The sequence below is a fragment of the Nannobrachium achirus genome (assembly GCF_963921795.1).
Source record: "Nannobrachium achirus genome assembly, chromosome: 11".
Taxonomy (NCBI): domain Eukaryota; kingdom Metazoa; phylum Chordata; class Actinopteri; order Myctophiformes; family Myctophidae; genus Nannobrachium; species Nannobrachium achirus.
The window spans coordinates 60,791,612-60,807,210 of record NC_137820.1 but is presented as its reverse complement, the minus strand read 5'-3'; the positions used below and the strand labels follow the sequence as shown (position 1 = coordinate 60,807,210).

The 15,599-nt window shown below is 41.7% G+C and overlaps 1 protein-coding gene across 1 annotated transcript in view; it reads right to left on the bottom strand.

Annotated features, from left to right (window-relative positions):
* Nucleotides 1–3,547: 3,547 nt before the first annotated feature.
* The window catches only part of fa2h (fatty acid 2-hydroxylase), a 45,277-nt gene continuing 33,225 nt past the window's right edge, over nucleotides 3,548–15,599 (bottom strand). The window contains exons 2-7 of the mRNA XM_080737486.1: nucleotides 15,201–15,323; nucleotides 10,383–10,525; nucleotides 9,739–9,839; nucleotides 9,379–9,554; nucleotides 6,140–6,392; nucleotides 3,548–5,168 (exon numbers count right to left, since the gene is read on the bottom strand). Of these exons, the coding sequence (XP_080593612.1) occupies nucleotides 5,101–5,168; nucleotides 6,140–6,392; nucleotides 9,379–9,554; nucleotides 9,739–9,839; nucleotides 10,383–10,525; nucleotides 15,201–15,323 (864 nt within the window). The 3' untranslated portion in view covers nucleotides 3,548–5,100. The remainder of the gene's footprint in view (nucleotides 5,169–6,139; nucleotides 6,393–9,378; nucleotides 9,555–9,738; nucleotides 9,840–10,382; nucleotides 10,526–15,200; nucleotides 15,324–15,599) is intronic.

Below are 15,599 nucleotides of genomic sequence, written 5' to 3'. Positions count from 1 at the left end.
GTTGTTGACACTTGACAATCATCCCTTGCAGGGACACTTCTGTCTGTGGGGGGAGGGGCGGGAGCTCTGCAGGAGCTCTTAATTGATCCCTTTGAACTTCAAAGGGGTTGTGCACTGAGTTGATTGATTGGGCCATAGAAGTGTCAAATTCGTTCTATGCTCGTTAGTGCTCTCTCTAATCAATGAATGCATGCATCAAAGACAGCAATAACTTTGCAAAGTAGGCCTAATCATTATGCAGAATGTCCAGTTTACAAGTTATCATTATGTGTAAAATGTATTAAAAATCATTTGAAAATAGCAGATCTACAAGCTCACAATGCGTTACAGCGCGACACATATTGTGGGCTGTGCCCAGTTTCCCCGGTGCCCACTCTGTTTTGGTGCCCAGATTTTCCTAGTGCCCACTAAATAAAATCATGCGAAAAGGAGATTCCTTGAGTGCTGGCAACTTCTTCCCTGTCCCACTATCCCCCCAAATGCCTCCCGAATGCAACTACATTTAGATTACCCCTCCCCTCTCCATCCAAAACATTTTACGACAAATAATTGTGGGCTCGCCTCGAGCACACTCTAGATATTGTCATTATCTTACCCCAATTGGCCAAAGGGGGGCGCTATATCATTTTGAGCCGTTTGTGAAACGCTTAAACCCGTTTTTATTCTAGGATTTTTTTTAATCAATTTGCATGAAACATTCTAGACACAATCTAAGGACCTTTATCTAACATGCCTATGAAGTGCACACAATAATAATAATAATAATAATAATAATAATAAATATAGCTGCAAGCAGCAATAAAGTTGCCAAAAACACCTCAAATCATGAACACAGCCTGCGATGTACGTGAAATCTTGCAAGCACATTCCCACTAGGTCAAGGAACAGATGCCACCCTTCTCACATTGGCCTGTTATAGCGCCACCAGCGGGTCAACTTTTGCATAACCCATTTTTGGAACAAAATGCCTCAAATCATGCATGCAGTGTCCGATTGCGTCAGTAATGTCAAAGAGAGCACTGCCTGCGATTTTGACATTTTGTACTTTTATAGCCATTGTTTTCTGGCTTGAAGCGAGCCCACAATTGTTTCGAAGGAACAATATTTTCTAGTTTTACATTAGTTCGAGGTTAACGTTGGGCATAGTTCTGTGAGGTTAATGCCTCATTCTGGGCCTGGACCACCTTGTTTTTTGTGTAGAAATAGGAAGTTGGCTCCTACCCCTTTCTAAGTCTACTTCCTCCCAGGTGTGTTTATTCCTGCTAACAACAACACACACTGACATATTCTGTTGTTAGTCTTGGGAGATTAGACATGATACTGCCATGATGCTGACCTATTAGCACTATAATCATGGTTGTGGAAATTCATGTTGTGTTCATTTGTTTACCTTTTCTATTAATGTTGGATTCATGTGAAGTTTACTTTGTAAACTTGACCTTTCTGTATTCAGTATAGCAATGCAATGACATTAAAAAGAAAATGTACTTTATAATTTGTACTTTTTAATACTTAAGTAGGCCTATTTTTAAGCAAGTAGTCCAGTACTTTACTCAAGTCCAAATACAAATTTGACAGATTAACTTTTTCACTTGTAGTTGAGAATAATTTCGACCAGGAGTATCAAGAACAGAGTACTTTAAAATATATTTTCAGTCTGGGATGTAGCCTATACAAAATGCTCTGTTCAGCTCATGTAGGCCTAAAGGCCCATTCCCACTGGGCCAGATAACAGATAAAAAAAATCTCTTTCTCCAGATAGTTTTCCATTCAAAGTGGATGGTAGATACAGATAAAAGAAATATCTACCACAGATATTTGCCACAGATACTTTTATCTGTGGTAGATATTTTTTTTTATCTGTATCTACCATCCACTTTGAATGGAAAAATATCTGGAGAAAAATATTTTTTTATCTGTTATCTGGCCCAGTGAGAATGGGCCTTTAATGTGAACAGTCACCAGGCTACACTTGTGTGTCATCATTAAACAAATGATGTATTGGTGTTTCAAAGGTCAATATGTTTTTGTTTACATGTGTGTTTTTTATGATTTGCTGTACAATGCTTCCTGCCATGTAAGTTTGGTTGTGTAGATTCTGGTAAGACTTATAGGTTAGCACCAACTCTGTGAAATAAGAATCATCAAAAAGGGAACAAACACACCAGCATTTCAGAAATAGACATTTATTTACAAATACATTTGCATAGACATTTAATTATAATTCCAAAATAAAGGTTAAAAATATATTGTGGTAAACAAATTTAGTCAGCATTATTTACGTTGCATAATTTACTGTATGCTGCAAATAGACATTTTCATGTGTCAGAATCAAAGCAAGGCGTTGCATTGTTTCATTTTTATTCAGAATAAATATTCATAAATAAGCTCTGTATGCGCTTTTTTCCTTCCAACAGCCGGAAACATTTTTCTCTGCAAAGCAGCCATCACAATAGGTTTTTCATAATTTCTTCATTATTGTCACCTTCATAACACATTTACTTCATCACTTGATGGCCAACGTAAAGTTGACAAAAGACTGACTGTTGTCGTTGTGGGCAAAAAAAAAACGATGGCTTGTGAAACCCATTGTGCATTGTGTAGTACCTTCATATTAGTGATGCCCAAGCCATTTATTATTACTCATTCGGTGTTAAATTAGTAGTTATAAGCCCAACCCGTGTCTTTTGTGGAGCCCCTTGAACCCATTAGTACTTATTAGGTAGATACAGATGGATGAATTGTTGTCTGTATCTGGAACATTGCTTGGTTAATTTTTAAACGTAGACATACAGTATACAAAAGTAGTATTATTTCTATGGCGTGTGTAGTATTGTCAGTGCAATGGAAGATTGATCGTATCAACTGAGTATATTATGCAATTAAACTCTTCCCAGGAGAAGGTCGGAAATGATGAAACACAAATTTTGCCCATTTATTACATACGTATAAATGTATATGTATAAATAGTCTCAGTTGTCCTGTTCAAGCGAACACATTGGCAGAAGGCGATAGAAGTTCATAGAATTCTACATCTGCAGTTTTATTAATCAGGTTTAGTGACCTTAATCACTTCAATGAACTCAACGAGTGTCTGAGGATCCGCCGGCCGTTACCCAGAACCTCCTGCTGTACAGTCAGATGCTTAAAACCCATTCAGGCCTAGAATTATTGTAATGCTTTAACCAGTGAAAAATAGCAGATATACAAGCTCGCAGCGCGGCACCGAGTGCCGCGCTGCAAGCTTGTAGATCTGCTATTTTTGAAAAAGTCGTGAAAATGTGTGCAAATCTTTGAATATAATGTATTTTCAAAGCGAACGTTTTTGTAACTCAAATTTTGCTTCTGGGTGGTCCCTGGAACTAGATATTTTGAGATGCTGGTCCATGGCCAAATAAATATCATTTTGGGGGTCCTTCACATGAGAAGGTTTGAGAACCACTGACATAGTAGTCTCTCAAGAACAGACTAGCTGAGCTCCAGTTAAGTGAAAAGGACCTTTTCTTTGACGATGGCTATAGCCAGATTGCTGAAATAGAAACACGGGTTTTTCAAAAAGTCTTAGAAGGATTCAAAAGACACTTATAGAATCGGGTCAAAATTCTAATTTTCACGATTTTTCAAAAATAGCAGATCTACAAGCTCGCAGCGGATCTGCTATTTTTCAATAGTTAAAGCATTCAATAATTCTAGGCCAAAATGGGTTAATTGATCGTCACACTGTGGGGATCTGCAGTGCAGGGCCACCTCATACACTATGGTAATTATAAAAATAAGATGACTATATATGGTCATTAGCACTGAGATCCCTGCAGCAGGAAGCCTGATAGGCCGGCATCATACCTTCAGCTCCGCCCCTCTGATGCCTTCATCCATTTATCCATCCATCCATCCATCCATCCTTCCATCCATCCATCCATCATTCTCTCTGTGTGACTGTTACAAAAGCAGCCGATCATCACAGAGGCCCGAGTAATCACAGCGAGAAGTCAGATCTCCTCAACTGTGAATTCGGAATTATTTTCTTATAAAATCTGCTCTTTGAAAATCTTTCTTGTAATAATATTGACAAAAGAATGAAAAAGAGATTCAAGTAAGAAATATTTACAGTTAATCTGAGCTCTCAGTAGCTTCTCTAGACAGAAGGATTAAAAGGAAATATACTATAAAGTATATCAACAGGCTTGAAAAAATACACATCTCCAAAGTGGCTTCAAACATTTAGAATACCTGAGACGTGCCTTAACGATGTCACCTCACAGGTTTGACAATCAAAATTGTCCAAGTTTAAACATAAGTAATAAAATGCCCCTCGGTCCATCCAAATATCTGAAGCCAATATCTTAAACATTTCTGTAGAAACACAGTTTCTTTATGAGACAAAACACAGTGAATAAACCTTCTGTAGGATGTTACACTCCTGCTTTTAAAGCATTGCAAGCTAGTTTAGTGGCCAGTGAAAGAAACAGAAGCTGGGACGACCAGGGACTTTTGGACACTACAAAATCTATTCTAAAAAATAAGGAAGGTGATGTTGATGAACGTTTTACCTGAGTTCAAGAAAATAATGTCAGGGAACTCATCCGTAAGCTCACACTTCAACGTGTGTGTGGTGTGCGTGCGCGCATGCGTGTATCTGTGTGTGTGTCTCTGTGTGTGTATGTGTGTGCCGTGCGTGCGTGCGCGCATGCGTGTATCTGTGTGTCTGTGTGTGTTTGTGTTGACCCAGCTCCCATTTCTGACCTGATCTCTTGCTCTGATTGGCTAACAGGTTATAATTGACATTTTTACACTATGAAGCAATTTTAAAAAGCGTCTGCAATAGGAAAGATCTCCCACCAGTAAAAAAAAAAAACAAAAAACATTGTGGAACAGAAGTCTCATGAAGACATTGCACTACTTTGTGGAAAGAGACGTTGGCTATAGGATCAGTGGGTGATGGACATACTGGGTGCTGAGGCTTATAAGGTGTCATGTATGTATCACTTTGCCTTGATCTGGGAGATTCAGCCGTATAATGTGATATGTTTGCGTTGGTACATAAGGTAGGAGGGTTGATGGTTCAAGTCTTGTGTTCCTCCAGGAGAAACATGTTCCGTTCTAGAACTTCTCATCCGGGATGACTGTGTTGAAGGGATGGTCCCAGAACGTGGTGGTGATTCCAAAACCTGCACAGAGCAACACAAAAGAGATCAGTTAAAGAAACGGACAAACGAGGCAAGTAGGAAGACATACAAGAAGATGAGCACACAAGACTAAGAGTAGACAGGTCAGACAGAAGGATGCACAGTGCAAATGGAACAAAAGGGTCCATTTGTACATTCAAATGGAGGATTTTACTGTGTGCAGGTATAGTAACAAATGGAGGTAGATGTATGAACAGTTATCGACTAGTTTCCATTGTTAATTTGCACTTTAATTAAACAATATTAGAGACATAATGTAATGCACCTCTTATGCATCACTTTGAGCAACAAGTGATGCATAATTTAACCTTGCAGTTTCATTTAGTTGTCATACAGTTGGGCAAAACGCTATACACTAAGTTTTCTTTTTACTGTGCTTGCTGTATATTTACAATATTACCAAGAATATATCATGTTTGGGTATGATTTCAGAAACTTGAACCCCTATGCTGGAAAGGCGAGCTTTGCCCCTCGCCTAGCATAAATAATACTGCATATGCATACTGTAGTCATTCTAGAGCAGGGGTCTTCAGGAGTCCGGATCTACAAGCTCACAACGATCTACAAGCTCTACAAGCTTGTAGATCGGCTATTTTAGGCAAAGGGATTTAGTTTAGAGTGGGAAAAGAGCAGACACAGTGAAAGGTCAAGTTGATTAAGTACTGACGGTTCAAATGGTTAAATATCTGAAAACACAAATTGACAGGAATCCAAAATACACTGATGATTGTGCTGTCAAAAAATGAAACTATATGGAATCTATGAAGAGGTTGTGGAGGTCCCCGCTTCATCTGTCTCTCAACTAGGGGGTCCTTGGCCTGAAAACGTTGAAGACCCCTGGTGTAGTGTATACTGGTGCCACACCCAAAGATGCAGTTATAAGTTACAGTTTTCTCCCTTTTGTTCTATCAATGGCCTTCCTTTGCCCCGTCAGCCTTGCACAGGGTCCTCACCTGCCCTCTGATGCTCAAAGTGGTGTTTGACATGGTAGGCCTTCAGGCTGTACATGTAGGAGCCTCTCTTTGGTGAGCCATAGTGAAGGTAGTAGTGGATCATGTCGTACACCACGTAGCCACTCAGCCCCCCGACCCACACAGGCAGCCCCAGGCCCTCCGGGAGGGTTTTCTGGAGGAAGACATAGAAAGCTCCCACAACTATGGCAGCCAGACCAGGTGGGAAGACCAGCCGAGCGCCGTCAAATGGAGACTGTAGGAAGGAGATACCAGCCCAGAGAACAACAAAGTCAGTGTTATATCGAGGTAGACTGATAGAATCCACTCGAGCAAAGAGTGAGGATTGACAAGGCATGGTTCAAATTAAAACCACAGAGCGGAGGAATTAGTATGGAATACAACAGTGGTTTTTGAACATTTTGTGCCCAATTAAGGCACACCAGAGGGCAAGTCAAAATCTCAAGGCACACAGCGGTATTCTTAGAGAATACAGAAGATCTATAAGCTCACAAAGCATCGCATAGTGCCGCGTTGTGATCTTGTAAATCTGCCAATGAACCCTTTTCATGACAATGTTACCTGTTAGTCAGGGAATTTTAATAAAAACCTTGGGAATAAATTCCTTACCAAACAATTTCTTCACCAATGTGTTCGTAAAGGTAAAGGTCTAGTAACATATCTAACAAAGTTTGAAATTCAACTTCCCTAGCAAAATATTTGACAGCTAGGGTAATTCTAGCCTGACTGCAAGCGTCATGACTCATCACTACGTTTCACTTCGGGAGAGAGTCTGAGATTGTGGACGGAGATTCTACTTCAGCGTGGGCGGGCTAAAGCTTATTGACGTCACACACACACACACCCACACACACACACATACACACACACACACGCTTAAAACGGCGACGTGGCGTGACATTGCAAAAATACGTTATTTCTCATAACATATTATATGACTGCATGTTTACGTTAGTGCAAAATGGTATTAAAACGTAATGAAACGGCGCTATTTTATAGTTTATTAAAAGAATTCGAGTCGAATCTGACTCCGCCATGACAGTTTTCACGGACCAATCAGAGTCCACTAAAGACTCACGTGGGCAGAAGAGCACCAATCAGAGTCCACTAGGCACTCTCACGTGGGCAGAACAGCTCCGAAGGGAGGGGGCTGGGACCGGACAAGCCTACCACGTGCCTCAAGTCTACAGCCCTGATTGGCCCATTCAAAGCGCCCGCTCCTCAGACGCGCTTGAAATAAAATAAAATATCTCCGGGTTCAGTCCACACTACACACCACCCACCAGCAGGGGGTGGTGATTTGCGGACTGAAGTATCAGGCTAGGGTAATTCTGGGTCTCATTCACTTACTATACACTGGGAAAAAATCACTCCCAAAAATGTGCTTTAAGTGGGATGTGAGGGGTCTAACTAGGTGTTTTTAATTATTCTGAATCCATTGCAAGCATTTGTTTTGCACGAAAAACATTCATTGGGCCAAAAACAGATGCAAGAAAACGATGGTTTAGTGATGAGTCATCACTTTTCACAAGGTACTAGCCTACAGCCCCTTGGTGTGAAGCAGACAGACGCTTGTTGACGCCCATTTGTGATGTAAATCGCATCACAGGACAAAGCCGCCTACAGGCCAAAATTTGGGGAAATATTTTAAACATTTGGGGATTATGAGAAGTAGAGACACATTTGAAGGTGATAAAGTTGATGTTGGGCAAGGTACATGCGTTATTGATTTTTGTATTATGTTTTTTAGACAATTGAACAACTGCTGAACGTGGAGTTACAGATGGAAACACACACAAACACACAAACACACGGGGCGATTCTAATTAAGGTTGTGGGATATGGGGTCCATTTTTGGCCCAAGGAATGTTTCTCGTGCAAAACAAATGCTTGCAATGGATTCAGAATAATTAAAAATCGAACCTCTGTTCGAAGTGGAGCTGTGTGTGTGTGTGTGTGTGTGTGTGTGTGTGTGTGTGTGTGTGTGTGTGTGTGTGTGTGTGTGTGTGTGTGTGTGTGTGTGTGTGTGAACTGTAAACTGTTCCTATGAGTGAGTGGTGAGTGTGCCTGGCCTGCACAAAACAGCGCCCCTCCTTTAACTAGTGTGTTGTGTGTGGCCACTCAAGGTATTGCCAGGCTACGGACACGGCCAGCCAGCCACCCACCCAGCCACCCAGCCAGCCACCCACATACCCACGGACATACCTGTCTATTGGGAGCTTGTGTTCCACACAGCTCCAAAAACACCTAGTTAGACCCCTCACATCCCACTTAAAGCATATTTTTGGGAGTGATTTTTTCCCTTATAGTACAGTGTATAGTAAGTGAATGAGACCCAGAATTACCCTAGCTGTCAAACATTTTGCTAGGGATGTTGAATTTCAATCTTTGTTAGATATGTTACTAGACACCTTTACGAACACATTGGTGAAGAAATTGTCTGGTAAGGTATTTATTCCCAGATTTGACAGTTATTCTGCTAATTTTCCCTGACTATGTTGTTGTGTTGTAATCCAGTGGTTCTCTCTGAGAGCCACTGGACTACAACACAACAACAGGCAATAGGATGGATGGGTGGTACGCGACCGCAGTTTTCCCGATGAACCAGAGCGCAACGGTGGGGGCCGATGGGCAAGGAGGGTCGCAAGCTTATGAGAAACAACTAAAATAAGACCTTAAAACCTGGCGAAAACAGTTGCGTGCATTAGCGCAAGATGACAATAAAGGAAATCATTAAATAGAAAACATTAACTGAACTTCTGAAAATCCTACTAGGCCTTAAAACGTGGCAAAAACAGCTGCGTGCATTAGCGCAAGATTAGATGAGGATAAAGGAAATCATTAAATGGAAAACATTAAAATAACTTCCGAAAAGGCTTCTAAGCCTACACTAGCCTTCTAGTAAAACTAGTGGAACCGCGATCTTGCCACACGTGAATAATTGTGGTTGTAAACAATAACACAGACAATATAAATCCTTAGTCTAGTAGTGGTAAGAAGAGGTTATCATCATGGCCCCAAATAACTTTTAAATATCTTGCAATTGGCGACGAGTCTCTAACGAAATCGGCAAGAGTGCCTCTCATTACATAAAGCTACCGGTATATAACCTCTCTATCATCTGCAATAGTCAGTGGTGTGTGTTCCCCACACTCCCGCGCCCCCACCATTGCGCTCAGGTTCACCGGGAAAACCGTGGTCGCGGGTGGCACATCATGTACCTTATGGTGCTGCCCATGCAGCAGGAAGTGTATGGTGATGAGGTAGTAGTTGTGGGCGGGGGGTTTCAGGTGGAAGACGAAGCGATGGATGCAGTACTCGATGAAGGACCACATGAACCAGCCCATGAGGAACAGCACAGGGAAACGACTGTAGGTGGGGATCTGGATGGAGTAGTCTGGGAAGACATGCACACGTATACATTCAATTGCATGCACATGCGTGTGTGTGTGTGTGTGTGTGTGTGTGTGTGTGTGTGTGTGTGTGTGTGTGTGTGTGTGTGTGTGTGTATATATATATGAGTCTGCATGCATGTACAGGACGCCATAGTGTCCAGTATGTATGTAGGCATTGTGTGCTACCTGGGGTGAGGCCCAGCCTTGTTGGTTCCCGTGCAAGGGTCGTGCAGCACTGCCAGCTATAATAAAACACTATAGGAAGCCACACGATTGGCACCCAGTACCTAGAAAGAGAATGAAAGAGGGACGGGGAGAGAGAGAGAGAGAGACAGTGATGGGTACAGAGAAAACAGACAGAGTACACAAAACGTATCTAAATGTATTGATTGATTGATTGATTGAAGACTTTATTAGAAGTTTGCATAGGAAAATGTACAGTTTCATGACGGTACAGCTCACTGGTACAAGGTCTACTAAAAGGAGATCCTAGAAAAGACTAAGCTTATTTCCATAGGAAACCATTTGAGTATCTCATATAACATTGAAAGACAGACGGATAGAACACAGTATCTATGCAGTAGATATAGTTAGGAAAAAAGGGAAAACATTTAAAAAAAACAATTAAAAAAAAGTAAAATAAAAACATACAGTAGGTAAATACAAAGAAGGGTCAGGGGGAGGGTAGGGCTGAGCCATGTTTGTTTTTACCAGTTGCGGCTGTTGCCTGTAAGTGGTTTTTCAGGGCAATTTTAAAGGATGCTAGATTGCTACATTATGTATCCTGCTGCCTTGTCGAAGAGCTTCTGTCTTCTGAGTTCCCGTCTTACCATGAAGTCTTAGTGCTGGCCTCCAGAAGGGGGTTTCCGAAGAGTCTGATTGGCCGATCAACAGGCTGGTGGACCCACGTGTCATATTTCTCTCCCAGGTAGCCCACCTGCCATGCAATGGGTTTGCGCCAGTCCACCAGGTCCTGGCAGGAGAAAATAAAGGAAAAAACACATTAAAGGTGGTTGCGCATTGGTGCTTTTTTTCCTGCTGATTTCTAAATCTGAAAAAAAAAATAAGGACAAGGACCCCTCGCTGAGAGAGAGAGAAAGCAGGGACTCAGTGGCGACAGCTGCGAAAAAATCGACCCTTGTCTGGGGGAAAAAAAGATCTATGGACGAATAACAGGCGGCAGTGTGCAAGCGTGATTGACATAACGTGAGCTTGATCTTTTTATTTACGTGCTCCGAAATTTGCTCTGATATTCGGCCGAAAACGCAGCAGTGTGCAAGGACCTAAGTCTGATAACAGGTCTATGTTGCTGTTCTGCAGCTAGTGAAACATACCTGTTGTTGTTACACATAATGCTGTGTCAAAGGCTACAGTATGTCTGCCATGACACTAGTGTCCACAAGATGGCAGGAGAGAACTAAAGATAGATAAACCACAGAATGGCCAAACCAGTAAGTGGGGACAGTGTGTGTATGTATTTATGCACCTGTGTTAACACGCATGTCCAATTTTCTTTGGTCGCTTTCTTGCTTGCTGCTAGGAAGATCTTGATAAAATATTTGCAAAACTAGCACATATATGGGGTTATTTAGCCTGGGATAGAGGCTGGTGAAGGTATTTCCTGACTGGAGCATGCAACTATCCTGTATAAAGACAGTTTTATGAGGAGGAACCACATTACAACAAAATGTGACCATAAAGCTATTGGTTGATTTATTTACCGGTAATACTTTATTAACATACAATACAATACAATACAATCTAATAATGCTAAAAGGATATGTTTCCATTGAGGTCCTATGTATTCAATTCATCACAATGTAAAATCTTCTATAAAGCTGACACTGTAAGTAAGGTTTATACACCCAGGGTGAGAATAATCAATGCAAAACTCACCGGCGGATATTTCACTATTCAATAAAAAATGCAAAACTCGCCAGCGAGTATTTCACTATACATATTATTGATTCATCATGCATAAAAGGAAGGTTGATGCCCATGATCAGGGCGAAAAATCGACCCCAATAAAAATGGCAAGATTTGCCATGTACGATTTCCGTTGGCTGTACTAATGCCAGACAACAAAAATATATTTTTGGATTAATCCCACAACGGATGTTCTCGGTGTGTAAGGCAAGGCCCTTTAGAATCATAGTCTTGGTTATATTTTATACCTACAGTATGTTAAGAGTTAGAAGCCAAAACATTAAACCATTTGCTGCAACATTCAACAACTTACAGAGCGTGAAGGACTGTTAATAGTAAAAAACACAAGTATAAAGGGTGATTTATACTTGGTTTGCGAGTCATGTCATGCCCTAAAATAGCCGATCTACAAGCTCACAATGTGTCGCACTGAGAGGCGTTGTGACCTTGTAGATTGGCTATTTTTGGTCCCCAACACCAGCATTACTCTCAGTCTAGACCCTGAGGGCTTTTCACAGTGAACATTCTTTGACTTGCCCTTGACCATGTCATTCACTCATTCACTCCAAATGAAGTATGCATGCTCTAAAACTATTGTTATTAACTATACCAGTGGTTCTCAACCTTTTCAGGCCGCGACCCCCAAAATAATCCTATTTTAACTGGGGACCCCCCCACCCTGACGCAGTAGTCTAGGAGTTGAGAAATTACATTTTGTATAACATTGTTCTATTGTGAAAATAGCAGATCTACATGCTCACAACACCGAGGCGTTGTGATCTGACTAAGGTAAAAAATATGTGTTGTTTATTTTGCAGAATGTCAGCAGGTTACAACAACAAATAGCCTCAACAATGACTCCATTTTCATCTCTGGAATGCAGAAATCCAAGCAGAGAGAATACTGACAGAAACTGTAAAGATGTTGCCAACTGTCATAGCATCACACACACACACACACACACACACACACACACACACACACACACACACACACACACACACACACACACACACACACACACAGAGGACAGGTGAAATTCCTATCCTGACCTGTAGCAACATTCATGCTTTATCACCTCACCCCTCCTCTTTCCCCCATGCAAAAAACTAAAAAACGAAAACAAAAAAACAGGTACGGGAGGTTTAATAAAAGCATACCGGTAATTTACAGCGTGTAGCCTACAATTTACACAGATAACGTGATACTGAGACTTGCATTCACCTCCACCAAGGAGATAATTGCGACCCGACACTGTGGTTCCCCTGACACATCACTGTGACATCACAGGTGGCATCACAGACCAAACCTCTTTGCCAAAAATAGCGGATCTACAAGCTCACAACGCCTCACAGAGGTCCTGGGCGCGGCGCAACTCTCCCTCTGCCAACATGGGGAGAGCCCCGAACTGAGCTCATGATTCCTTCAATTTAGGAGGGGTGAGCAAGCCTTAGCTTCTTATCACCTGACAGGGGGAGTTTCCCCTGGTAGGACGTAGCGTGTGAAAAGAACACATTATTCCAACCGGTTTCTTTCCCCTCCATCAGGTGCCTTGGGCTGGCCAAGGGGAGTCAGAAGAAGACAAAAGGATTACTGCATGTTCTTGTGAGGGTACCTACCCTAGGGGACATGGGGATAACATGCAAACTCCACACAGAAAGGCCCTTTTGCCAACCCCACCTAGGGCGTGGGCACTGATGACGCAGAGGAGAGAACACGCCCCCAGCGTCCCTCGGCGGGAATCGAACCCAGGACCTTCTAGCTGCTGTGAGGCGACTGCGCCACCGTACACTTTATAGTTAAGGACTGTATTTGTTTGAATACTGTTTACATACAGACTACTGTGATATTCATTTTCAATTTCCTTTCGGCATTTTATCTGCTTTATTTAAATAGGTCAGTGTAGAGACACAGGAAACCTAGGGCAGAGAGAGGGCTGACATGCAAGACATTACTGGAGTCCTCACAACCTGAAGGTGCATAATGGTCAGACTGACTGAGCTACACAGTAGTTAGAAACATCTAACTAATCTGTGCATGTGCCCCGCCAATATCAGGTTTCCTTATCCAATACATGTAATACCAGACAACGGATGTAAACAAGACAAACTGGTTCAGTATGTCACTGTCATCATCAACCACTAAAGATCTGACACCTGACATCAGTCAGGAATGTTTCCCTAAATGTATTGTAGATGTTGAAAGGTTCTTCTGCAAATAATCACGTTTACATTAGATGCGCGCGTGCCGTGCACGCATGTACACACATACCGGTATACACTAGTAAGAGAAGCGACATGGGCGTGTGCACCTGGGAGCGCGCTGGCGCTTTGGCATTGTTTAAGTTGGACAAAACGTGGCCAAAATGTGACTATATTTTTTCCAAATATGGAGATGACAAATGTCTCCATATATAACCACACTGGTTATCATGAGACTGACAGAATATGTCCATATATGGGCATTCCCAGATATATAGCATAATGTTGATGACATCAGGGATCTCCATATATGGGCATAAAAGGAATTGTATTAGTGTGGTTGCCCTAACAGGGAATCATCTGGGAATAGCAAGTGTCTTGCACATGAGCTGCAAGTTTTCAAACTACAGTAAATAGCAACCTACTGTCACAACAAGTATACGTTTAAATGCATTCTAGTAAAGTGATTTAACTTTTTTAACTCGCCTGACTGTCCTGGATGTTCTATAATTAGAACATTATATTATATTATATCACGATATATTATTTTGTCAATAGCATACCTGTGTGTGTGTGTGTGTGTGTGTGTGTGTGTGTGTGTGTGCCTGAATGCGTGCATGCGTGCGTGCAAACGAGCATGCGTGTGTGTGTCTGTGTGTAATGTGTATATTGTACGCACACATATTTTTGTCTCACCCTCCTGGAATGCAGTCAGGGACAATACCAGAGAGTACATGGAGAGAAAAGGTGAATGAACTAATGTCTGTTGAACCTCCCCACCACTCTCTGTGGTCACCTGCCTCTCACTCTAGCTGCCATCCCACTGCTTTCTCTTTTGAATATTGAGATTGAGATTTGAACCTCCGTGACAACCTTTGCCAAAAGGATTCTGAGATAGATACTGTAAGAAGCACCTGCAAAATAAACCTACGTAAACACATGTTGGTTTTACAATTTGGGTGGGGACATCAATCCCACATTTTCACTGATTAATTAACCCTAACCTTAACCTCAACATTTCTAACCCTGTAACATATCGTCGTTGTCGGGTGGAAACCGTATATGTCCAAAACCGTTTGTTTTGTATTTATCATTTTAAAAATGATAAATACAGGCGTTGAGTGCTTGTAGATCTGCTGTTTTCACTACTTTTGTGCAACGGCCTTGTATGGTGAAGCAGTGCTCTACTTTGCGAAAAAAAATTACAAATGTGAAACTTGGAGATACAAGGTTTCTGCACGACAGTGACGATATGTTACTACTAAAATACTCAGTATTAAATCATCAATTTATGAAGTGTACACCTGTGACTAACACCCTCTTGGGTCAGGTTAGATAACATTTTGTTTCATTTGTCACTGTTAATTTGTGTATTTTTCCTCAAAAGACAAATACAAAAGCTAAACAACACACACACACACACACACACACACACACACACACACACACACACACACACACACACACACACACACACACACACACACACACACACACACACACACACACACACACACACACCTTGTCGAGGTCTACAGCGCTGCAGCGGCTGTATGGGCTGCTGTCATCCTCCGTCTTGAGGTCCTCTTTGGTCTCCTCTTCCTCTGCTGTCTTCTGTGAGGTCGTCCTCCTCTCCCTCAGTGTCTGAGGAAGACAAAGAGAGACACAGCTGTGATTAATGACAGAAAGACAGCATGACATTTAAAGAATGCACAGGGATCATCTTGTCAGCTTGAAGAGGTGGGAATAAAAGGCTCTCAGCATACATTTGAAGAAGAAATCAATCATTTTGGAACACATTTACCCTGAATATACAGTATGGTTGATATTTTCTCACAACAGTGCTTGTTAGAAAGGATGGTATGGCACTGGAATTGAATTAAAGGAGTAGTTCACCCCCAAAATGCCTTTTTTTCTATT